Here is a 26330-nt window from a genome sequence, read left to right on the forward strand (position 1 = left end):
GGCACATAACAGACTGTCAGTAAATACTAGTATGATGACTAGTTGATTGATTGATTACTCACAACTATCACTTTCTCCATTGTTATTAGAGGAACAGGTCTGGGGAACAAATTATTTTACCTCACCATTTCCCTTTTTCCTCTTTGCAAAGCGCTTGGAATTCATTGATGTCCATTAAGCTTTAAAACAAAATAGTCCAAATAAATTAGAGATGCAAAACCCAATGTGTTAATCAGGAATTTTCTTTCTTTCTTTCTTTCTTTTTTTTTCAAGACAGAGTCTCTCTCCGTTGCCCAGGCTAGAGTGCCGTGGTGTCAGCTTAGCTCACAGCAACCTCAAATTCCTGGGCTCAAGTGATCCTCCTGCTTCAGCCTCCCAAGGAGCTGGGACTACAGGCACGTGCCACCACGCCCAGCTAATTTTTTTTTCTATATATTTTTAGTTGTCCAGCGAATTTCTTTCTATTTTTAGTGGAGATGGAGTCTCGCTCTTGTTCAGGCTGGTCTTGAACTGCTGACCTCAAGTGATCCTCCCGCTTCGGCCTCCCAGAGTGTTAGGATTACAGGCGTGAGCCACCACGCCCGGCCAATCAGGAATTTTCTAATTGCAAGTAATAGGAAACCTACATTTAAACTGCCTTAGACTGATCACTTGTCTGTCCCTAAGAGCCAGTAGTAGATCAGCTCCATCCAGCAACTGCAGGGAGAAGCAGGCCAATGTCGGCATAAAGGAGCCACTTTATGGCCTCTCCTTCCAGCCACTTCCAGAGGCAGTGACTATGTAAAGGGGCCTGGTAGGGGGTAATGTGGCTGGAAGGGAGGTCTTGAAGCCATATTCCCATAGCATCCTACATAAAATTGAAAAACATTCATTTCAAATAACGAGGAAGGCTAACGAATATTATAGAGAGGTGAAGGGGGCTAAAGACCCCCCAAGTCACCTCTTGGTGCCACCCCTGTAGCATATTTAATTTGTGGGGGAAGCAAAGGCCCAGTAGGACTGCTGGTGGCCCAGCCACAGTCCATAGTAGGCCCTGGAGAGGACCTGCTCTAACCACACACGCTAATTATTAGTCCCTGCACAAAGATCAGTTTAGTTTATTCAAAGTCCCAGCCGAAGACGCATAAAGGAACATTGCCCCTGTTCAGTGTTTTGTTCCATATAAACATCCAGACCCTGGTCTCCTGGGAGAAACGTCATAAGGCAGTTTCATGGTGCCCGACTTTGATCTTTATGCTGCGGTAAAGGTGTAGTTGGCCTTTCTGGGGCTGAGAGTCGTGTTCTTCCACAAGACTGTCAAATTACCACTCGTTTTTGAATGTATATTCTTTCGGGGTCTTCCTTTCTTCTTACTTGCCAACAGTGATGTTGAGAGGGAGACTGCTGATGGTGAAGGGGAAAACGGTCAGGCAATGTCCTTGGGACTTGGTCTGTCTCTCCTTTCACGCGGGAAGATTTCGCGGCACTGGGGAAACACAGACGATAAAGCCTCTGCACCCACAGAGTGCAGGAGGAGACATGCATGTTGGGGTTTGCTCATTTGCTCCTTTCTGTCTCGAGTCTTGTTTCTTTCACTCTGAGCATCTGCTCTCCAAGAAGGCATGAACTTTTTCTTTCACTTCCTTTCTGCTATGGGCGATGACCTGACATCACTGTAAGAAGGAGGCCAAAGCTCACAGAGTGTAAACATCATCACCTCTATCTGGCTTAGGCAAAAGGTAGGGGGTTGGCTGGGCACCCAGGGCTGTGAAGGTAGGAGATGCCAACCCTGGAGCCACATTGCTGCCTGAGGGCTCTGTCTCTCTGTGCCTTTACATACTGGAGGGCACGGTGGATGTCACATTTCTCCTGGAGTCCCCTTCACCATCGCCTCTCTGGGAGGATGGAAGTCACAATGGGGAAGAAGGCCACTTGGGGTTTGCCGAGGACTTGGTCTGCTCACTGGTGTGTCCTGAGTGGAAAGGAGAAGCCCGCTGGGGCAGGGCACAGGCCAGGGGTCAAACTACGGCAGCTGCAGAGAAAGCGGTGGTCTCAGGCTGCAGCCGTAGGAGACGGGAGGCTGGTGCAGCTGTGCCGCATCAGGGCTCAGGGGCGCTTGCGGTGGCCGGCGTATAGGCAGGGGCAGAGGTCCCCAAATGCCTTAATCCTCTGCCCATCCTTCTCCACGGAAATATTACACAAACTGGCGAGATTGCCCCCTCACCCACTCGGTCCTGGAGAGTCCAAGGATGAAATTGCGCTGAAATTCTCTCTCTCTCTCAGTTTGGGGAAAAGCGCCCCGGCCTGAGGAAGATGGTCACGGCAGGCCACGCGCTAAGGGGCTTTGGACTGTCCCGCAGCCGCCCCCTCGCATCTCTCTCCCAGGGCTGCGGCTGTGCCTGGCGGGTGCGAGCCGGCGGCGGGGCGCGGGGGGTGCTCTTACATAACCGCTCGCCGCGTCCTGCTTTCTCGCGCGCTCCTGAGCCGCGGGGTGGCAGAGCCGGGGGACTGGATGGAGCCCGCGCGGGCGCTGCGGGGCCGGGGCCGCCGCTGCGGGGAGAGGAGCGCGCGCGGCGGCGGGAGGAGGGCGCCGAAGGCGGCGGGGGAGGTGAAGGTCAGTGGGTGTGAAGCGCCGGATCCACACCCCCTCCTCCCTGTCCCCTCCTTCCCTTCCTCTCCGTCCCCCTCTGACGTCTGGAGCTGGCAGCTCGGCCGGTTCCGCATTCCCGACCCCTCCCCGCCGCCCAGGGGCCGCTATATAGCCGGGGCTGATGCAACCGGTCCCGCGGCCCGCCACAGCCTGCGGGAGGGACGCTCGGCGGCCGCGACGGGGGGCGCTGGCGGCGGCGGACGCTGCAGCGGCGGCGGGGCTGGCGCCGCGGCGGCTCCCAGGCCGGGACGGGCCTGGGCACCGGGCGGAGCTCCGCGGCCGGGCGGCAGCGGCGCGGAGTGGGCACAGCGCCTGCAGCCGGGCCCCGGCCCCGGGGGCGCCGCCTCCGCCCGCGGCTTCTGCACGGTGGGTGCCAGGGCGCGCGGGGGGCGCCGGGCGGGGCGGGGCGGGGCGCGCCGGCCATGGGCACCTGGGACAGCCGCCCCCGCGGAGCCCCGGAGCCCGGCCCCGCGGGGAGCTCGCGCGCCCCGGGACCCCCAGCTTTCTCTGCGCGGGGCGCCGCAGCCTGGGCCCCTCCCGCGAGGCGGCTGGTGGCTTCCCTTTGGTTCCCTCCCGGGGACTAGAGGCTCCGTCCGCTCCTTGGGCAGCCGGGCGCTCCCTTCTTCTCCCTCCCGCGCTCTTCTCCCCCGTCGGTTTGCAGGGAGGTGCTCTCCTCGGGCGGCGGGGAAGGCGGGGTGAGTGGGGAGAAAACTGCCCAGGGAGACGGGCCGCGGGGTGGAGATGGAGGGTGAAAGGCCAGGAAGATGCGGGGGGGCGGTGGTGGAGGGATGACAAGGACCTGCTGGCAACTCGTGCCCCCTCTGCCTGCCTCGCAGGGAGGAAGCACAGCTCCTGGAGGACCCGGACCGGGAGGAGGGTATTGAGAAGGGCTCGGGGGTTTGATCCAATGAAAGGAGCTTCTCTCCCGGCCATTGCTGTGGGATTCTGGGCTGGGAAGGGGCCTGGGGGTGCCCAGGGTCCCCTTTGGTCTTCCCTGTCTCCCACGCCAGGTTACATAAGGAGGCATTCCGGCTCCTCTAGGTAACCAGCCTCTCCCCTGCCCATCCCAGTTTAGAAGGCTCTCTTCTGCCCTTCCCCTCAAAGAAGGCTGGGGGGATTGGCCGTTCCCCCTGGACCCCTGGACCCTGGGGTGGCAGAGCCAGACTTTGCCTGAGTCAGTGGGAGGAGCGGGGAAAATGGGGAGGCTTTGGCTCTTTTGCAGGGATGGATGGGCCATCTGTGAGGCTAGAGATGGAGAGGCTGGTGGAAGGGGAAATCAACTGGCCCTTTGGGTCATCTCCAGTTGCAAGATTGCCTGACCCTTGCCCATGTGCCACTCTCCCTAATGGCATCCAGAGCATGGGGCTATGGCCCCAGCACATGTTCTCAGAGCAGATGTGCTCAGCTCTGTGTCTCAGAAAGGGCTTGCAGACTGTACAGGTTTGTATATCCAGGTTTGAATCTTGGTGGACTCTCCCCAGGGTCTTAGTTTGAGGAGCATCAGGAACTGTGAAGCTTCGAACCATGTTTGGGTACCTTTGTACTCAAATGTCCTTTAAGTCCTTGCTAGGAACTGTGTTCACATATCATTTCCCTTCCCCCTAATCTCCCTTCCCTGCGGGTTTTAAAAAACACCTCCCATTGCTTTTACCTTTCCAGCAAATCTGGTTGCAGCTTGGATGGATGTCTTATCTTCCTTTGCAGGTTTCTAGGGGAGAGTTTAACCAGGTATCAGGTGTGAGCATGGCTCTGATTTTACATAAACCTGAGGACCAGGGAAGAGAAGCAAGATCTATTCTCATGCCTCTGGGTGGTTAAGGTTTTGCCTTGTTTAAAACAGGGAGGATGGATTTCTCAAAGACTCTTCTGTTCCCCTTCTACTTTGGCTTTGGTTCAGAGCTTCAGGCAGCTCCAGAATCTTCCTGAAGAGCTGGGTGCTATATGATTTGAAGGGCTGCAGGAAAGCATGGGTCTGTAGGCCTCTGACTTTCTTCTATCTTGGTTGCAGCCACCTCCAAGGAGATGTGTCCCTAAGTGCTAACAGTGTCCCCTAGGAAGGGTTTGGATAAGGGTCTCCCCATGCATCCATTGCCTAGCTTTTGTAGCCATCAGGGAAAACTCTTCTTGTCTCTGTGGGTCTGCTGTTGTCTTCCCACCTGTTTGCAGGATGTGTGGGCATCTTTTCCAACCTGCGGGATCCTTGGCAGGGCTAGGCTCTCCGGCCCTGTTTGTCTGGGGGCTACTGGTGTTGCAATGGGCTGTCTCTCTCTTGAGTGTCTGTTTCTGGCTCCACTCTGGAAAGGAAGGGTCCAATTGCAGACTCCACGCTGGCCTGCTCTATATTCATTCAGCCCCGGCTCAACTTGAGCAATCAGAGCCAGGGTTGAGGGCAAGCTACATTCTTTTCTGCTTTTCTGCTGCAGGATGCAGTTTGCTTTTTTTCCATGCGAATGAATTATGTTTGAAACCGAAATGGGAGGAAGAGAAAAATGGAGTGAGTGTGTATGTGTATGTGCGCGCATACCTACATAGGCTGGGGGAGAGCAGCAGGCACATTATTTTTCCATTTTCCTTTAATTAAGGCTCTGTGGAGGTGTGTTTGAAAACAGAGGGTCTCCTATGCCTTTGAGGAGGGTGAGAACACTGTTTTGGCTGCGTCCCGGGCCATATGCAGCGTATGGTGGCCAATGAAACCGGGCCTGGCTCGTTCTGTTGCTTGTCTTGGCAGTCGGTTCGGTGGCTTGTGTTACCAGCTCTGGAACTTAGGGGCTGCCAAGCTCCGTGTGCCTGTGTGTATGTGTGTGTGTGCGTGCGTGTGCACACAGTTGTGTGTGTGCGTGTGTGCCTATGTGTGTGCATGTGTGTGTGTGTGTGTGTCTGTATGTGGTTTGGCCTTTCAAAACTCAGCAGAGACAAATGCCTTGGCGACCCAGTCTTGGAATTTTCAGACTGTGTTTCTTTACACTTACTGCTGGCTGTGGGAGGCCCAGCCAGAGCCCACCATACTTGTTATTGTTGTTGTTTTAGTCTCTTTTCTTGTTACAGCCCATGGGATTCAGTTGTGGAACTCCATTCCCAAAGCTTTAGCTGGCCAGTGGCATTTTTACAAAGGACCAAAGCAGTTGTCACGCTCTGTGTGGACGTCTGTGCTATGTGTGGTACCATTAACCCCTGCCACCAAGGACCAGAGCTGGGCTGAGGCAGGAAGAGAGGACAGAAAGCTTGTCCAGTGGCAGTACTTTCCTGGCAAAAATGACTTCATGTGTATTTCTTGAGCACCTATGTTAGGCAGAGGACAAAGCTGTGTCTATAGGCAGGGTCTTGTTGGAAGCATTTCTCTGGTCTCCCAGGAAGAGCAGGAGTCCCCTAGGGGAAAGTTGCAGGTTCTTCTTTGGCTGGGATGGCCATGCAGGGGTCATGCCTGCTGTGTGCAGTGCCTTCTCCGGAGCCCAGCCATCCCTCATCGCCTTCTTATGAAGACCCAAGGAGTGACCCCTTCCAAACAGCACAGGGATGGAGTAGATTGAGGGACACAGAAGATGCTGGTCCTCTGCTTCTGGGGCCGGAATGGAAACCCAGCCTGTTGGTGGTGCCTTGTTGCCAGTGGTCTATGCAGCTGTGTTCTCGCCTGCAGGGTAGAGGAGAACTTAGAATAAACTGAGACAAAGCGCAGGTGCTGGGCCCCATTTCTGTACCTCTGTGCACAGCCCTGACCTCGCACCCCTTGTTTCTATTCTGCAGTTAACTGTCAGGATGCAGGATGGCACTACACCCTTGGGATGCAGAGCTGGAAAGTGAGAGAGCAGAGAATCCTTTGAGGAGAATCCTCCTAGTGGCTATAGGAAAGGGAGACCACTGTTAGTGGGAATACTCCAGAAGGGAGCTTGAGAGATCATGCAGCACCAGCGCCTCTCCAGGAAGGAAGGCCCCTGTGGCTACGCTGACTTCACACTCACTATGTGCAGGCGCTGTTCCAGGTACTTTCCAGGCATTAACTCAGTTAATCCTCTCAGCAGCCATCCAGGGCAAATAACACTGTTATTCCCACTTTACAGCTGAGGAAAGTGAGGTGCAAAGAGATTAGGGAACTGGCCCAAGCTCCCATAGCTGGTAAGGGGCAGAGCTCGGATTCACACGCAGGCGATTGGACTCCAAAGCTCCCTCTCTTACCCCACCTCCCAGCCCTGCCCGCAGAACTGGGGACAGCCAACATTCTCAGTCTTGGGACTTTCTCCATCCTCTTGCTCCTCACCTCCTGGATCTCCTTGTCTTTTGGAAGCTGGTTGACCTACATTATTCAGTTTCCAAGAGAGAGGTCATCCTGGATGACTCTGCAGCTCCAAGAAGAAGTTTGTTGTTTAATTCTCCAAGATTTGTGATAGCGGGTACTACGCTCTATGATCACTCGCCCGGGACCATTCTCCTCTCCTGCCCTCGGCATCCTCTTGTCTCCTGGGAATCTTCCTGGGTGCTGGCTCCCAAGACCTCCCACTCTTCTTGCCGACTCTCAGTTGCCACGCCCTGTCCTTGACTTCCAGCCCCACCATTGCTCCTGGGGCTTGCGCCTGTAACCCTCCCCACTCCTTGACTTGACGCTTTCTCTTGCTCCAGGCCTTGAGCCTCAGGCCATCTGCACCCACATGCACACCCATTCCTGGTTCCTGATGCCAGCCCAAGCCAGCTGCTTGCCTGGAGGGGACCTAACCTTCTCAAAGAGGCCCAGGGATTGTATAGCCTCCCTTAAACCATTGTTTCTATGGACATGAAGTCCATGATGCCGATCCTAAGTTTCTCTTAACCTGCCTTTTTATTTTTATTTTTTCCTTCACCTGTCTTTGCCATTCTGGATGAAGATACTGACTACTGGCCACTTTCTAATAAGACTATCCCTTTCTAAGTTTGACCCATCAAAGCAAGACCGTTATTTATTTATAGAGACTCCCATGAGAAAAAGATTTAAGGTGTCCTGCAGATTTACGTACAGCAAAGAAGAGAAGAAACTAAGAGGGAAGTTACGGCTACCTTTTTTCTTTGGGCTGAAATGACTCTTCATGTGAATATCTCCCAGGAGGGCCCATTTTCTGGACTTGAGATGTTTTGTGGCTTTTCTTCTGCTTTGCCGTGCCCAGACTGTGTGCCTACGAATCCCCGAGGAAGTCAGAGTAGAGAGATACAGATAGCAAATCCTTTCTTCAAGTTCTTTCCCTGTGGATCCATCTGGTCCCTGTTTTCCTTAAGCTGGCTTATCTCGGGCTCCACAACAGCTTAGGGTGGACTGACCTTCTGAACCCTTTCTGTCTTATTCGTGCCTTGCTAGCCAGTCCCCATCTCGGACTTGTGCACGACCCAGCTTCTCTTCGTTGGTTAGCTTCCAGCTGATTCCTAGTCAGTGTCCCAAATTGCCAAAGTTCCTTTGGACTCCAGGCCTGTGTTTTGAGGCACAAGCCCTGTTTCCCGATTTGGATGTTCTGCCAACGTAAGGCGCTAGCTCGCTGTTTACGCGCCCCAGTCACTAATGGGGTGCTTATCTGCCTTTCAGACCTCCTGGGCTTTGAAGGGAAAAAACTCCGGGTTCTTCTCCTAAAGCTTTTAGTGAGTACTTCTCCTTTTCCTACTCAGTTGTTTCCGTATGGAACAGCCAGGCTGGGAGATGATTTCACCTCTTGTCATCTCTCCTAAGTCTCTCTCAAAGTGGGTAAATTCCTCCTGGCTCTCATGTGTTCCTTGCCGCCACCGCTGCCACCACCACCCCTTTTTTTAATAGATCGCTAAATCACATCAAATTGTTTGATTTTTCAAATCACCAAAGTTGCCCTTCAGCCTTAGATGGTCAGCCAGCTCCTTGCCGTTAATGAGGATCCAATTACGAAAGGCAGCTCGCTCCTCCTCGGTCTCCCGTCCCCCACCCCCAGAGATGCTTAGGATGACTTCTCGCTGGCGAGTGTCAGCTGTTGTGGTTGTCTCCTAGGGATGGCGGGGTTAAGGACTTTGTGGTTTGTATCTGAGCAGTTAGGGGCTCCCTTGTGGCGGAAGGAAAGAAAGGAAGATCTCTGCTTCTCCAAACGAAAGCCTGGCGCCTGGTCCCCTGGGGGAGGCTTGTCACTGGGATGGATTCACAGGGGAGCAAGAATGGCAAGAATTTGTGGGGCCACTGCTCCCAGGGGGTGGCACCTCTCCAGGGGGTTCCACAGTAGCAGATAATTCATTATATTTGGGGATCATTTGTTAGTGTCTCATTTATACCGTCTGTATGAAGATAAACAGAAGCTGCACGCAGACACCATCATTCCTGGAACGGAGTGGGGTCTGGCTTCCATCTCCTGGAGATGACTTAGGCAGGGAAACACACAGAAGCTTCTGGAATATTTTTCTTGGGGTGTACTGTGGGAATGAATATACTGGAGATGGAATGATGGCCTGGCAACGAGCATCTAAGCTTCCAGAGACAGATTTTTATGCCACTTGCAGAATCTTGCTCTGTCGTGAATTTATCATTTGTTTGTTTATTCATTCACTTATTTATTCAACAAGTATTTATTGATTACCCTTTCTGTGCCAGAAATGGTACTAAGCACTGGAGGCACCTGGGCAACACCCATCCATGACTGCTGCTGGCCACTGGAAGTCACCCCTTCGCTTGCCGAGTGGCCACACGGTTAGTTAGGCCCAGGCACAGTTTTGCCACATAGGAATGGGTTCTTGCCCTGACCCCTTTCCTGTTCTCCATAGAGAAGGGCAGAGGGGAACATGCAGCTCCTTCATGGTGCCCTGGAGCAGCCTCCTGGTGCGGCAGCCTGCAGCCCTCTCTGCGTTGCAGGCTCAGTTCCAGGGCGTGGAGAGGGGCTCTCTTGCTGCCCCTGGACTCTGGTCCAGCTCAGGATCTGGGAGCATCATAGCACATAGAGCACTCACATGTGAGAAGTCTCAGGGGCCATTTCTGTGTCTGGGCTCCCGCTCAGGCTGTCTGGATTATTCAGGGAACTTCTTCAACCTGGATCTCTATGAGAGGCAGAGGGTCCACTGTGGAAGAGAAGGACCCTCTACCATGGGCTGGTGTCTGAAAGTCCACCATGGAAGGTTATTCCTTCTGCCAAAGGCATCAACACCTCTTCCACCCTAGGTGGGGAAACAAAAAGGGCAGAGTTGGAAAGCTTTGGTCCTAACATCCAGGGACCAGGAGTCGCCTGGTTCTGTCCCTCTTCATCTATGTGATATTGAGTGGGTCATTTAACCTCTTTGAGCTTCAGCTTTCTCATCTCAAAATGAGGATATGGTTTGGGTGAGCACAGGGCCTCCTTTAGCTCTAAGACTGTAACTCAATGTGATTGAGTCTCAGATCCTTTTCTGAGATGGCCCAGGGCACACTGGGTGCTAAGGAGTGGGAGAAGGGATGTGGGGTGGGAAGGAGCCGCTGAGGGGACCAGGTGTGGGAGATGTAGTAGGTGGAACACACATGAAAGAGCTGCAGGGGCCGGGCACAGTGGCTCATGCCTGTAGTCCTAGCACTCTGGGAGGCTGAGGCAGGAGGATCGCTTGAGCTCAGGAGTTTGAGACCAGCCTGAGCAAAAGCAAGACCCCTATCTCTACTAAAAGTAGAAAAATTAGCTGGGCGTAGTGGCGCAGGCCTGTAGTCCCAGCTACTCGGAAGGCTGAGGCAGGAGGATTGCTTGAGCCCAGGAGTTTGAGGTTGCAGTGAGCTATGATGATGCCACTGCACTGTAGCTGGGATGACAGAGCAAGACCTTGTCTCAAAAAAAAAAAAGAAAAGAGCCTGGGGACACCAAATACAAACTTTGGTGCAAGGCTGGGAGCTATGGGCAGATGGCTTCCTGGGCACATGTGGCAGGTGTTCTGAGGATGAACTGGCAGGACCAATGTCCATTACCATGTACCTTTCTTTAAACAAAGTGATGTCCAATGGAAGCCTTTGTGGTTTGCGGGTGCAAATTACTTGCATGCTTTCCCCCTGGGAGTGCAGAATCCATTGAGAAGTAGACACTGGACTTGGACAGGGAACTGAATTTCACTGTCAAAAGTGAATGGAGATGGAGAATGTGGCTGTGCTTGTGGCCAAAAAGGGCTCATCAATGCTCTTCTCTTGAATGATCTAGACCTGAGAACATGAATGGGGGCAGGTGGTTGTGGGTCACCCTCCAGGGCCACTCCTGCAGGAGGCAGATAGCCCAAGGACAGAGTGGCCCAACAGAGACACGTGGTCTGACGGACAGCAGATCAATCTCCCATCTTGCCAAATGCATCTCCCTCCATGGGCAGAGACAGTAGAGATGGAAGGTAGGCTGAAGATTTTCCCTCAGGATTTCTAAGACCCTGGGGCTTTTGATTTTATGGCCCTGAGCAGAAAGGTGAGAAGAAGGAGAAATGATTTTCTTTACAGGACTCAAATCCAGGAGCAGTTTTGTACCAAAATGCTACTTAAATGCTGCTTAGAAGCTAAGATAGTGCACATTTGACCTCCGTATTCCTAAGGCCTGCTGGCTTATAGTAGGTGGTCAGTGACCAGGTGGATCGATAGGTAGGAGCCCTTTAAGGGACTAGATGGCTTTACTGGCAGCCCAGCTCTCTTCACTGCCATCTGAGCCTTGAGGTGACCGTTTCTTCACCCATGAGCTTCCCCCAGTAAAGGGAAGGAAGAAATAAGAACTCCCTTCATGTTGACTTAATTGGTGGCCTTTCGGGGCTGAATCTGTCTTCCCTTGTAGACCTTTCGGGTCTGGCAGAGCTAGAATATGTGTTTGCTCTGAGAATGAAGAAACCATGAAGAAATTTTCTGATACTGGGTTCCACCGGGAAAGCACAGACTAATTAATTCCACCTTCCTTGCCTCAGTCTCTTCCTCGTAGATGTCAGACACGCACACACACACACCCTCTCTCTCCCTCTCTCTTTAACTTAGATTTGCTTTCATCTCCTATTCAGGATGTCTTAACAAGTATGCAGAATAGGATGTCTGATTTGAGGGGAGGCACCACGCCAGACCAAAAATAGCTCCCTCTTAAACAGGTGCAAAGGTGCTTGAGATTCCACCATTATCATTCGCTCTCTTTAGGGGCTGTCTGTTGCCAGTTAAATCCCAGCTCCCCCAGTTTTAACCGTGTATAACCTTGAGGGAGTTATCTTTCTAAGCCATGGCTTCTACCTCTGTATAATGGTCTCTGGTCTGGTCTAATGGGGCTGGTGGAAGGATTACCTGGTGCCCAGCACACAGCAAATGCTGAGTCAATGTTGCCTATGATTGTAAAGTATTGTCTTTAAAAAGAAAAAAGGAAAACATTTCTGGCAGTGGCAAGGATGACCTTGGTGTGGATGAATCGATCAAGTTTTCCTCTGTAACAGGAAGGACTTAAGGGCAGGAAGAGCAACTGGGTGGGGAGGGGATTCAGGGGAACGTTGGCGAAGAAAGCAGCAGGTCCTGGCAAGGGTTGGGGGATCAAGCCCTCCTGGAGTCCCTACCTGCTGACTGTGCCTGTCCTGTTCTTCTTTCGCCCACTCCAGGCTGGCCTGCCGCTCCTCCTGCTATGATGCCTGGGCAGATCCCAGACCCTTCTGTGACAGCGGGCTCTCTGCCAGGGCTCGGTCCCCTCACCGGACTCCCCAGCTCTGCCCTGACTGCAGAGGAGCTGAAATACGCTGACATCCGCAACCTCGGGGCCATGATCGCACCCTTGCACTTCCTGGAGGTGAAACTGGGCAAGAGGCCCCAGCCCGTGAAAAGTGAGGTGAGCAGAGCATCTTACCCCAGGCAGAGTCCTGGGGTCAGAGACCTGGGTTAGAGTCCCAGGTCTGGCCCTAAACCTGCCGTGGTACCTTGGCCTTGCTGTTCAAAGTGTGATCTGAGGACTGACAGCGTCCATGCCATCCCAAGGCTTGTTAGAAATGGGCAATCTCGGCCCCACCGTAGACCTTCTGAGTAAGAATCTGCATTTTAAAAGATCCCAAGGGATTCATGGACGCAATAAAGTTTGAGAAGCACCGGGCTAAGACCAGGTGCTTAACCTGTGTCTGGTTCTTCCAGGGGCGGGGAAGAGTGATAATGACAACAGTAATGAATGATAATGTGTTGGCAGTCTCTCTGGGGTGGTGGAAGATCAGGCCAGATAATGGAAATACGCACATGTTTTGAAAAATATACAAAGGAATGCCAATATTGGGTTATCTTTAAAAATTGTCATTGTTAGTCACATCATGGCCTCCACCCCTCTTGGCCCCTGTCTGTAGCTGAACGAGGGAGCTTGGAAGAAGAGTGGCGTGGCTTCCCTTCCTAAGCAGCCGTCAGCATCGTCTGCCTTAGATGGTTGTTTGCAAAGGACCCACCTGTGGAGCAGCCCCTGCTCAGGTCCTCTGCACCGCAGCTGTCGCCAGCCCTTTCCTTGGGGCACTGCTGAGCAGCAGAAGTCCCCAGCGTGGCAGAGGATCAGTGCAGGTTATGCCCCCAGCCACTTGCCCAGGGCTGGCCATTTGTCCAAAGGCTTGCCCCGGGAAGGGAGAAGGATCCCATGGTGGGAGGTGGAGAGGAGGCTGGCAGGGAGGCGTAGGGTGTGGGAAGCAGCTGAGCACCAGGTGCTTGGTGGCTCTCCCTGCGGGGAGCATTCACAAAGGTGTGCCTCGGTGTAGCTCAGAGGGCTGGAGAGAGGGATTCTTGAATGGAGAAGGCTGTCTGGGTACTGACAGGGGAGAGGGGAGAGTTGGGGATATCATGCAACTGCTTCTCAGTTCCCCTTCTTCCCACGAGCACCATGAAAGCTGCAGAGAAGGCCTGCCGGGGGCTTGGCAGGGGTGGCATACCGGCCGTTTGCAGGCTGGATCTGGCTCTCAGATGTGTTTTGTTTGGACAGCACAGTGTTTTAAAAGAAACTCAAACCCCCATTTCACTTGAAAATTTTGATTAAAAAATTGGAAGATCTGGGCCCACACTGCCCTGTTCTGGCGTGGCAGCGGCTAAATGGAACGACGGAGCCACCTCACTTTTTTCTTGTCTACAGTTTGCCACAGGCGCCTGCACCTCCCTATTATTCTTGATCCTACTTCCACTGTTGGTTTTGCTTTTGTTACCACCAGCTGCCTTCCTTTACCTCCACTGCCTGGTCCCTGCTGTGGCCACCTGTACTCAAAACACCTGCATTAGGCACATCGTAGCTGCCCACTAAGGACTGTTGATTACAAGATGAGAGTTGACTGTGATTATATTCTTCTGAATTGATCTTGTAAATCAACGTGCTGTCGATAGCACTTCCTGGCTTATTTAGCGTTGTGTTTTCTTTGTGGAGGACTCTGGTCTTTTGCCCCTGTGCTAGTCACCTTCCTAGGCCCATGACTTGAAAGCATCTGTTTCTGGGCCATTCCACAGTATAATTGCCACTGAGAGCCAGCAGCTAAGCAGTTTCACGGGGTGTAAACAGCCAGGTGCCTTGGGCGGGGGTTTGCCCAGCTGGGGTTTGCCTGGGGCGCTGAGTTACCACCTCTCTCTGCAAAAGACACTGAAGGAACTTTCCTTTTCTTTGGAAAAGGCCTTTATTTGGGTTGGGTATTTTTACATTTTACAGCCACCCCCAAATTGGTGGCATCTGCCCTGTACCTGCCAGTGACGTGCTGTCCTCGCAGGCACCCACAGACGTGCACCATCCAGGCCGTGAAAATAACAAGCCGTTTTTAGGGCCTATTTGCATGTCCTCTCCCTCGCTGTCAGACTGCAGTTGTTGTGGGGGCGGAGAGGCAGATGGAGAGGCGAGGAACAAGGATCATGCTGGCGCAGCGGGAGGCCCGCCCTGCACTGGGAACCGACCTCCAAATGCTTCCTAAGTCAGACCCCAGGGGCAGGGGGGACCTGATTTTTGGAGCATCTAAAAACCCAAGGGGGTGGGGAGAGAAACTTGCAGCTGAAGAACCTGTGTTGAAAAGATGCATTTGCATAGGGCAAACTGCCTTTAATGGATTTTCCCGTCAGCATTTTAGACTAGTAAAAGTTTCTTAAATAATACTAGCTCACATTTATTAAACATTTAATACGTACCAGGCCGTGCGCTAAGTGCTTAATATGCATGGTCTTGTTTATTCCTTACCCAGTCCTGGTGACCAGGTTACTCCCCTATTAGAGAAGAGGAATTCAAGGTCTAGGGAGGAGGTTCAGTCACTCAGGGTCATGCTGCTGGAAAGTGGCAGCACTGGGGCCTGGGTGCCAATGACGTTGCCGCTGCTCTAACAGCCATTTCTCACTTGTGCTGAGCTAAGCACCAGGCACGGTACTAGGCACGCTTTGTGAAGTACCTCACTTGAACCCTATGAAGTAATTGTTGTTGTCATCGTTATACCCACGTTACAGATGAGGTCCACAGGCTTAGAGAGGTCCAAGGTCACCGGCTGGGAAATGAGCCCAGGCAGTCTGACTTCAGAGCCAAAGCTTTAACCATGTGCTGTGCTGCCTCCTTCCCTCACTAGACCCCTTCCAGGCGTCTAACCAGAGTTCTGTTGGGCTGGGGAGGCCAGATGAACCTGAACCTGGCCCCCAAGAGCGCAGGCCAAGCCACTGTGCAGGCGGCTGTGTCAGGGCTGGCTCGGGGCTGTCCACCTTGCAGAGGCCAGCAGTCTCCTGGGCCGGGTCCAAATGCACAAAGCAGTTAGTAAAGGAAAACTGGAGGAATTAAGTTAAACAACAGGTTTTGTGAACTATAAAGCGCTTTGTGTTGCTGTCGTTGTTATTATATAGGTGACTCATAGTGTTAAACTGTCTTGGTGCCAACTGCTTGCCTGCAGTCCATTTGTTCACCTGATATTTGTTAAGCACCTACTATGTGCTGAGCACTGTGCCAGGCACTGGGAACTGAACTACGAACCAAGGGGACAAAATCCCACATCTCTTGGGGCCATATATTGTAGTGAGGGCGTCCAGAGATAAGCAAGTTAATACGCGATATAAAAGGGCAGGTAGTGTCAGCACCATGAAGAAAAATTAACTGGAGCAAGGGGGTGGACAGTGGCAGGACTGCTCAATTTCATGGTCAGCCGGGGGCTCTGGGGACATCATTTCCTGGGTCATGTTAGAGCTGTTCCTTCTTTCTTGCCTCTTTCTTCTTCTTTCCTTTCCAGTATTCCTTTTCAAGACAGCTTTGCCCTCCGGCTTTCTCAAGAGCTTTCCTTTCTCCGTTTTTCATTCTGCTGTCCCTATTGGCCTGAAGATCTTGGCCCTTCCCGCCGGCAAGCAGGCTGCTGTGGCTATGGTGGCCACACCCTGCCTGTGGGCCTGGAATGAGTTTTCAGTTGGGAGGGGAGGGAGGCCAGAGGCCCCACCCCTGCACACACATACACCCACCAAACTCTCACTTAACAAGCAACCTGCCAGATGGGACCCCTCACCCCCTGGGCCACTCTGCAGTGCCCTAGAGGGGACTCAAGAATTCAAGGGAGGCTGGACTGGATGACCTGTTAACAAAGGAGTCAGCCTACAGATGAGTCTTGTTTGGCCCTCACAGTGTGGTTTTCTTTTTCTTTCTTTCTTCTTCCTTGTTTTTGTTAAATTGAATGAATCGCTATATTTAAAAGCCAGGAAATGTAGACTTTCTTTCTTTCCTTTTTTTATTTTTGTTTTTGAGACAGGGTCTCTCTCTGTTGCCCCGACTAGAGTGCAGTGGCATCATCATAGCTCACGGCAACCTCAGACTACTGGGCTCAAGCGATCCTCCTGCCTCAGCCTCCCAAGTAGCTGGGACTACAGGTGCGCATGACCACACCTGGCTAATTTTTCTATTTTTTGTAGAGACGGGGTGTCACTCTTGCTCAGGCTGTAGACTTTCTTACTTCTTTTAAAAAACCAGAATATCTAGTCACTCAAGGCCACACCCTTATATGCAATAAGAGGCTGGGGCTGAGGAGCAGATGCTGTCTGTACTAGCATGCTGTCTTTAGTTCGCCAAAGTCTCCACTGCTCCCTGTTGCCTTACACCCAGCCCACTTCACAGTATCTGTGCCATCAGTCTGTGTGTGAGTTTGTGTCCCATGTTTAGGTCCCATGGACATGGACTACATCGTACATTTCTTTTTACTTCTACCAGACTCTGTTCAGTGCTTCACATGGATTGTACATGTCTAATACTTGCTAGTTGGTTTGAACATTATTAGCGGTGTCAGCTTGGCAAGTCACATAAACTTTCTGTCTCTTGATTGCTGTTTCTCTCAATTCCTACCTCCAAGCATTGTTCGTTAGTTTTCTATTCCTGAATTTAAGTGGCTTCAGGCAGAAAAAAAGAGAACACAATGAAAATCAAACCAACCATTCCCAGCCTTGGCTGATCATCAAAACAGCTTGGGAAACTTCTTAAAAATATAGATTTTTCTGACCCTACCCCAGGCTCACGGAATCGGAATCTCCGAGAGTAGAGTCCGGAGAGTCTGTGTAGTTAGTAGGCTCAGAAATTCCCCAGCTGCATTTGGGAACGTGACTCTAAACTGTTTGTACGTCTCCTCAGGCTCCTCCGATCCTTGTCAGGGAGCATTCCAAGGGTTTCGCCTTGAGGAGTCAGTGAATGTCGCATGCCACCATGGACTGTCCCTTCCAACGTGGTGCAGTTCCCTGCACGTATTCCAGCTGGTCACCAGATCCACGTCCTCGTTATTTTCAGCGCAGGAGAGGACACTTAACTGTGGATTTCACATTGGTAATGTTCCACCTTCTCCAGGACACTTGGAGAACATTAGAGGGTTTTCACCTTTGGATGAAGGGTGAATTGGAATCTGTGGACCACAGGGTGGCCTTGGAAGGCATATTCGCTCTCAGCCACGGGTGGTCTGCCCAGAGTTTGTTCATAACAGACCAAGACGTTCATCCATGTTTAGCCTGAGCATAAAAAGTTGCCCCAAAGCAGCCGATGTGCTGGGTAAATGTTGGCCTAAGCATGCTTGTGTTTTTAGTGATTTGAAACACAAAGGCAGCCCACTGACATTTTTTAGCAAGCCTTGCATAATTGGTTTTTCAATTTGTGGCTCTTTGGAATAGCATTGGCCTTCTTCCCCCTGACTCAGATGCTTTTTTGGTCTCATACTTGTTTGGCAGAGAGATCCAATCTGTCCTTTCTTGGAACAGAATCTCCTAACTCATCTTTGAAATCCTTAATTTCCACTTTAGTTCTGTTACTTTGTTAGCACATTTTAAAAAGCTGTTAGGTTTTTTTTTAAACAATTAAATTTGAGGGAGAATGAGTGATGGTTAAAGGCAGCTATGAGTGTGTTTAACATTGGCCCCTGTGGTATTGAGCCTTGTTGGATACCATAGCCTGAGCATTCACTAGGGTTCTGAAGCTTTTGTTTAAAATCAGAGGTTGGTCACCACGCAGTGTGGTCCCAGCACAGGACCCCTTGGAGAGGTGCTGGGAAGGATGTGGCTGGATCTGTATGTTCTTAGCAGGAACCAGACACCTCTGAAAAGTTCAGGAAGTCCCATGGCTTCTTCTATTTCCTACCTTAGGATGGATGGGGTTAATAATAGCACCTACCTTAGTGTTGCTATGATAGTGAAATAAACTAATGCAGGTAAAGGTTTTACATGATGCCTAGGCAACTTAATAAGACACACATATGTAAGGGAGGGTTGTGATTCACTTTTCAGATATGTCAATCATGCAAGTCAGTTTTTGTAATTGAATCAGAAACTTGCTTCTTGGGCTTTCATTTCCTTGAGGGTACTTTGCCCTTGGAAATGGTGGGTGGCCTGAGTGTTTGGAGGTGCCTAGGTATCGTGGGGACGGGGCACCATCCTGGCTTCCTAACCAGAGTGGCTGCTTCCTGGGAAGAGCTCTGTGCTTGGATTCAAGCTTCTGGGTTCAAAGTCTTGCTCTCCCGCTCATTCCCAGTTGACTTTGGGTAAGTCAGCTGAGTTTCCTCATGTGCAAAACAAGGAAACTCAGAGTCTCATTGTGAAGATTAAGTGAGGCACTGTGTGAAAGATGACCTTGACTGCAGGGCAATATGTGTGTAAATTACCTTTATTAGGGCCCGAATCCATCTGTAGTGCATCATCTGTTCTGACAGTGCTGGCCTTTCCAATGTGTTGAAACTTTGACCTGGGCTTCAGGGAAGCGAGCAGACCTTCCTTTTTCTGGTCGTTTATGCAGTTTAGATGCAGCTGGAGTTTTAGTTATCATCGAAAATTATAGGCCGGGCGCGGTGGCTCACGCCTGTAATCCTAGCACTCTGGGTGGCCGAGGCGGGCAGATTGTTTGAGCTCAGGAGTTCGAGACCAGCCTGAGCAAGAGCGAGACCCCGTCTCTACTAAAAATAGAAAGAAATTAATCGGACAACTAAAAATATATAGAAAAAATTAGCCGGGCATGGTGGCGCATGCCTGTAATCCCAGCTACTCGGGAGGCTGAGGCAGGAGGATCGCTTGAGCCCAGAAGTTTGAGGTTGCTGTGAGCTAGGATGATGCCACGGCACTCACTCTAGTCAGGGCAACAGAGTGAGACTCTGTCTCAAAAAAAAAAAAAAAAAAATTATAAATGAGAAGGCTCTTCAACCCTCTGTTTTCCCCTGAGCTGCCTTGTGGGACACCCCCCTATCTTGCTTCCTGTGGTGTTAAGGTTGTTGCTGCATTCCCATCAGCCACCAGGTATTTCTTGCAGCTCAGTCAATGCTGGGCCCCTTACTTTGATGTCCCCAGATCCACTGGCAACATAGACTCAGAGCTGGGAAACTAAGTCCTCTCATGGGTGAGACTCATCTGGCTGACCAACTGTGGAGCCATTGAAGTCTCTCTTCCCTCTACTGTGCCCAAAGGCACAGGTAACTTGGTCTGAGGATGGAGCATGGAGACCTAGAAGGACATATGGACAGATTCAGGCATGCTGCGAAGGTGCTGGGAGTGAGGTCCTGGGCGTGTTCTGGGTTTAGCCACCCCTCGAGGTTGTGCACAACCTGCCATGTGCTGGGGCTTATTGACTGTGCTCTGCTCCATGGCTGCACGGCCCCCTTTTACTGAGCGTAGTAGTGCCTGTGTAGGCTCTGGATGACAAACACCTCCACGGTTTGCCTCTATAGTCCTTCTCCCTATCCCCTGTCAACTCCTCAACTTCCACCAATAAAAACCCTTGGCTTTTTGGAAGCAATGTAGCAAAGCAAAACTGCTGCATGGGAATAGTTTGTCTCTGGAGAGATCACTAGATGTTTGAGCTTTAGTTTCCTGCCTTGTAAAAGTGGGGGAAATAGACCCCTACCTCACACCATATACAAAAATTAACTCAAATGGATCAAAGACCTAAATTTCAGAACTGAAACTATAAAACGCTTAGAAAAAACAGTGATAAATCTTTGTGACCTTGGATAGGCAGTTGTTTCTTAGATAGGATACAAAAAATAAGCAACAAAATAAAAAACAGATAAATTGAACATCATCAAAATTAAAAACTTTTGTGCTTCCAAGGACACAAAGTAAAAAGACAACCCACAAAACTAGGGAACATTTTTGCAAGTCATAGATTGGGTAAGGGACTTGTATCTAGACTATATAAAGAACTGTTACAACCATTAATAATAAAAAGACAAATAACCCAGTTGAAAAATGGACAAAGGATCTCAATGTACATTTCTCCAAAGTAAATATATAAATGGCTAAAAAGTGCATGAAAAGATGCTCAACATCATTCGCCGTTAAGGAAATGCAAATTGAAACCACAATGAGATACCACTTTACACTTACTAGGATGACTATAATTTAAAAAGAGAGATAGGCCAGGTGTAGTGGCTCACAGCTGTAATCCTTACGCTCTGGGAGCCTGAGGTGGGAGGATCCCTGGACCTTAGGAGTTCTATACCAGCCTGAGCAAGAGCAAGACCCCATCTCTACACAAAATAGAAAAATTAGCCAGGTGTGGTGGCACATGCCCATAGTCCCAGCTAGTCAGGAGGCTGAGGCAGGAGGACCATTTGAGCCCAGGAGTTTGAGGTTGCAGTGAGCTACGATGATGCCACTGTACTCTAACCAGGGTGACAGAGTGGGACTCTGTCTCAAAAAAAAAAAAAAAAGATAACAGCAAGTATTGGTGGGGATGAGGAGAAGTGATAATCACAAATCGCTGTAGAAATGTAAAATGGTGCAGCCACTTTGGAAGACAGTCTGGCAGTTCCTCAAAGGCTAAACATAGATTTACCATATGACCCAGAAATTCCACTCCTATGTATATACCCAACAGAAAGGAAAACATGTCCACACAAGAACTTGCACATGAATGTTTATAACAGCATCACTCATAATAGCCCTAAAGTGGAATAATCCAAATGTCCCATCAATTGGTGAAGGGATAAATAAAATGTGTTACATCCACACAATGGAATATTATTTAGCCACAAAATGGAATAAAGTAGTGATTTTTGGAAGCAATGTAGCAAAGCAAAACTGCTGTGATATTATACATGCTATTATACAAAAAGCAGTGATATTATACATGCTATAAAATTGACAAACCTTGAAAACTTTATGCTGGGTGGAAGAAGCCAGTCATGAAGGACCACATGTTGCATGATTCCATTTATATGAAATATCCAGAATAGGCAGATGTACAGAGGCAGGAGCTAGAACCAGTGCCCTGATTGCTTAGGGGTGGAGAGATGGGAGATGTAGGCAATGATATCTAAGGGGTACAGGCTTTCTTTTGGGGGTGATGAAAATGTCCCCAAATTGACTGTGATGATACTCGCACAACTCTGCGAGTATACTAAAAGCTGGTGAATTGTATACTTTAGTGGGCAAATTATATGTGTGAATTATATCTCGATGAAGCTGTTTTAAAAATGGGGAAGAATAAATAGTATCTGCCTCGCAGAGGTATGGGGAGGACGCCAAGGGATCCTGTACGCAGATGACTCGGCGTGCAGCAGCGCTCCAGAATTAGGAGCCGTGGTTATTAAAACCCCATTTCAGGACAACAGCAGTGAAGAAGCTAGCATCTGGTTAGGGACACATTCTCCTCTTTCCTTTTTATTGCTAGTTGCCATCCAGAAGCAGAGAGAGCCATCTGACAGGACTTCATACAGAACTCGGGAGGAAACATGTTATAGAACAGTGATTTCTGAATCTGGCTACTGATTAGAATTCCTTGAAAATACCGATTCTCAGCCTGAGCAATCGTGAGACTTTGTCCCTACAAAAAATAAGGAAAATTAGCCGGGCCTGGTGATGCACTCCTGTAGTCCCAGCTACTCAGGAGGCTGAGGCAGGAGGATCGCTCGAGCCCAGTAGTTTGAGGCTGCTGTGAGCTATGATGACGTCACTGCACTCTAGCCTGGGCAATAGAGTGAGACTCTGTCTCAAAGAAAAAAAAAGAAGATACCAATTCTGATTTAATTGGTCTGGGTGGTGGTGGTTGCAGGTGGCTCTAACCCTTAGCCATTGGCTGAAACCCTTGGTACAGTAGACACCAGCCCAGGTCTTTGAAGGAGTGAGGACATCTGAGTTCAGGACAGAAGGCTTATACGAACAATGTACTTTATGGTTTGCAAATGTCTTTTGTAGACATCACCTCCCCTGATTTGTTCCAACAACCCTATGAGGTAGGTGTTACTAGTACCATTAGTTGTTAGGAAACTGAGGCTCATAAGATTAAGTCACTTGCCAAGATCTCATTTTTAAAGCATAATTTGATTTATTCTATTACAAAAAGCAAGATCCACACACATGTTCATACCTATTACTTACCAAATCTAACACCTTGGAGAGCACTGCCAAGGTGATATCTGGTGCCAGGTTAATCTATTTTGCATGTAACTTCAGAACAAAGCTCTTTCTGCTACTTCTCTTTAACTGCTGAGTGTCCTGAGAGTGCAAGGCAAGCATTGTCTGTCTACCTATCTGTCGCTTACCTATCTACCATTTGTAACTAACTACTGATCTGCGTATGCAAGGAAAACAAAAGACAGGAATAATTTGGATGCTGAGGCTATCAGAAACCTTCAACTGTCCCACAAAAGCTCTGAGTAAAGGTTTTGCATCCGCCAAAACACATCTTACTGCTCTTGTTGAATGACTATGATAAGTATGTGATGCAATTGTAAGCCCTGGAATAAAATGCATACCACCTTTATCTATTTAGTATTTTGTGGTATCATTTGAACAAGAAGTTTCTGCTGCTGAAACCAGCCTGAAACCCACTGGTTTATGTCAGCACCACACAAAGTGGGGCCTGCAGACCAGCGCGCCAGCATCTGGAAGCTTGTTAGAAGTGCAGATTCTTGGGTTGTACCCTAAACCTACTGAACCACACGCTCCAGAGGGTGGGGTCCAGAAATCCATGATGCAATAAGCCCTCCAGGGGACTCCGATGCTCTGCTCATGTTTAGATGACTTGATCGCCCCTTCCAGCTCTGACTGGCAATGATTCTATCTTGAGAATGGCTAACGGATCTAAAACCACATTTTTCCTGGATAGATCCACCTGCCTTGGGTGTTCACTAGTGCCGGTGGTCCCTGAATCTGTGTAAGGCAGGGGTTGTTCTCTGAGTCAGCAAACACCTTAGTGTTTCCAAACCAGTTATTTCCATGTCTTAAGATACTCACATCGCTAGTGAGTTCCGCGCCCCGAGGGACTCCTCAATGAATTAAGCTGGGGAGCTTGTCAACCACTGGCTCCTTTGTTGCTGTAGAAGACAGAATCAGAGGAGCTGCTCTGATGCCTACGGAACCAGCATTTGCTGTTGCTGACCCAGAGTTCTCAACAATTCCGGTCTCAGAAACAGGCAGCCACTCCGCAGCCCTGGCGACGGGAACTCTCTGCCCCACCGCACCTGCCACAGTGTGGGGGAGCCCTCCTCACCTCCTCTCTGGACTGTGATTACATCCCTTTCCTTACATACATCACTCACAGTAAAATCACCCTTCCATCCTCTAGGCCAGGTATCCTGGCTGTGAACTGGTCTGGCCCTGTCACCTTGGTGGGATTTACATTAGCTGGCGTTCAGTACCCTCTGTATAGAGGTCGCCGTTCTGTGAGGCGATTTTCGTCTTATCTGTGCTTTCTGCCTGAAAGAAATTGGCTGAAATCCGTGTTTTAGCCACACACCCTGCATACAGATTAAACGGAACTGCCTTGGTGGAGAATAATTAAACCAAGGACCTTGTTTTTCACCTTCATGATGAAAGACAAATGACTTCCAAAGGCTTTAATAAGATGGCTCTTGAAATGTTCTTCGACTTTGGCCAGCTCGGGACTTTCAGAAGAGCCTTGTTCATAAATATTCTGTGCAACTACTGCATCTTCATTTAACTGTAGATAGAGTCATTTCGCAGGAGCTCTTGTCTCCGTTTCTGATCCAGTGTAATCAAGGCGTATTACGCCATTTGTTGTCGTTAAAGAATCAGTTTCAGCTGTATTATTAACTCTTTGAGAAGAAGATGGATTTTTCCCTGCCAGATGCGTTCTGCTTCTTACCAGTCTTTTGGGCGTGGTAAGAGTCTTGTGGGGGCCACTATTTCTCCCCTTTTCTCATCTTTTGAAGTGACTGTCAATTGGACAAGAAAACAGATTGATAGCCTAGTGAGAAACCAAATCCCACTAAACTATAAATATGAAATGGCCCTGAAATAGACATATTTCAGCAAAAGCCATCATTCCCCAAATAGCTCTTCTCTGGCGAAAGGGTTTCCCAGCAATCATGGTGTAGTTTTTTCTTCCACGTTAGGTTTTCTGCCTGTGCCAGGGTTATTTTTCCTGTGTTTGCTGGACTCTTCCTCACCTTTGTAGTAACAGTGTTTGCTCTTTCCTTCCCAGGACTGTCCACAAATGGGTGTCACCCTGTCCAGCTGGATTTTTCAGGCTTTGTTCGAACACAGTGCTGTCTTTTCTCAGCAGCGGAATGGGCCCGTTCTCCGCTGCCTTTTTAGAGAAGGGCCTTTCCCTATTCTGTTCGTATAAACCAGCCCCACGCCCCAGTAGCCTGCTGCTTTGTGGGTTCTTTTAACGCAGAAGAAGGTTTTTACTATGAACAAGGGGAGTAGGGAGGGCCATGGTCAGAGATACGCTTCGTCTCGCCAAGATACGAGGAGACAGAGAAGTCAATTTGGATGAGTCCACCTGTGGGCTCTGAGGCCCGACAAAGATCACAGGGTGTCACCTTCCAGTTCATAAAGAAGGTGTCCCTGCCTCTCTTCCCAGAAAGAACTGGCATTCTGGCAGATTCAGTCCCTTTCTCTGGCCTTGAGTTCCTGGCCTGAGGATGCAGCAGGGATCTAGGGTCTCTGGGGGTCTTCTGGGGTGCAGAACCTCAGGTTGTCAGTTAACAGCCCTGCTCTCTGTGCAGTTTCCTGCAGATGCTCAGCGCACTGAGCAATCGCTTATCCACCCACGCCCCCAGCCATGAGCGCCGAGTGACTCATCTTGGCAGGTGGAGCCCTTGCCTTTGCCAGCTCTCGTTCCAAGCCTTCACCTGGTGGTTGGCAGAGCTGCCTCGAAGGAGCACGGCGTCCAGTGTGTGGGTTTGTCCATAGGTGGACGTGTTTAATTACATCCTGGTGTTGGGGGCAGCTGGAGTAGAGTGGAAAGAGCACTGGAGAGGGAGTCAGGAGTCCCAGGCTCTCATCCAGGTCACCAGCTCTGTGCATCAGGCCTTTAGCAAACATTTAGCAAACATTTCTTGAACACTCCTGATTGCCACAAACCCTGCAAGGTGCTGAGCACACAAAAGCCAACAAGACACGGGCTGTGCCCTCATGGAACTCTCAGTTGAGTGGAAGAGTTGGAAACTGAGGATAGAACACAACACAGTGGGGACAAGGAAAAGCTCTGAGTTCCATGGGAGCACAGAGCAGAGGGACACCTCCTCAGCCTAGAGGGCATGAGAATCAGGGAGGGCTTCCTGTGGGAGGTGAGGCTCAGCTGAGTGTACAGGAGACAATGAGAAGTGAGCCGAGGGCACCGCAGGGCGAGGGCGTGTAGGCCAGGGAAGTGTTTGTATAGAAGCTCAGTGTTTCAGGAGCACGGCGTGAAGGGTGAGATGGAAGGAGGTAGGACCGCAGCAGGTGGGGCCGAGTCACAGCAACCTTGTTTGACATAAGGAGCTTGGGCTTCATCCTGAGGGTGAGGAGGCCAGTAACTGGATCAGATCTGCGTTTTAGGAAGAGTCCCTCCAGCAGCTGGGATGGGGGATGATCGTGCGGGATCGGGGGCTTCCTGGGAGGCCGGGGCAGTGGTCCAGGAGAAAGAAGGGCCTGCGGAGTGGCCGTGGGATGGACAGTGGGGAGATTTGGGATGTAGAATTGGGTGGCCCGTGTGATCACACTGGGAGACAGGGAGGGGAACGGGGAGGGGGCATCCTGAGTCTCCAGCTCCGGGGAAGGGATGGAGAATAGAGATGAAGTAACCAATTCAGGGTAAGGACTTTGAGGGGCTGAGGAACATCCACATTGAGTGTCCAGCTAGTGGTTGGCTGCTTGGGCCTGAAAATCAAGATTTGGTTGGCACCAGTGTATCGGTGGTATCTGAAACCACATGAAAAGATAACAGTGAAGATCTGCATGCAGAGCGAGAAGAGTAGCAGGCCACGGGTAGGACCTGGAAGACATCAGCCCAGAAGGGATGGGAAGAGGATCAGAGGCAAGAGACTGCAAAGGCAGGGTCAGAGGACAGACAGGTGTGGTACAGTGGGCCCAGGGTGCAGAGACTTCAGGAAAGAGGGGTGACACAAGCAGGCAGAGCCAGGAGGCCCAGGAGCA

At 50.4% G+C, this 26330-nt stretch overlaps 1 protein-coding gene across 3 annotated transcripts in view; it reads left to right on the forward strand.

Annotated features, from left to right (window-relative positions):
- Positions 1–2757: 2757 nt before the first annotated feature.
- The window catches only part of JDP2 (Jun dimerization protein 2), a 40535-nt gene continuing 16962 nt past the window's right edge, over positions 2758–26330 (forward strand). The window contains exons 1-2 of one of the 3 annotated variants that reach the window (XM_012656095.1): positions 2758–2995; positions 12143–12366. In XM_012656095.1, the coding sequence (XP_012511549.1) occupies positions 12166–12366 (201 nt within the window). In that variant the 5' untranslated portion in view covers positions 2758–2995; positions 12143–12165. Of the gene's footprint in view, positions 2996–3088; positions 3325–6848; positions 7015–12142; positions 12367–26330 lie in introns of those variants that run through there. The other 2 variants (XM_012656096.1, XM_012656097.1) reach the window with 2 other exon arrangements.

The sequence above is a fragment of the Propithecus coquereli genome, unplaced genomic scaffold, assembly GCF_000956105.1.
Source record: "Propithecus coquereli isolate 6110/MARCELLA unplaced genomic scaffold, Pcoq_1.0 Scaffold5, whole genome shotgun sequence".
In the NCBI taxonomy this organism is placed as follows: Eukaryota; Metazoa; Chordata; class Mammalia; order Primates; family Indriidae; genus Propithecus; species Propithecus coquereli.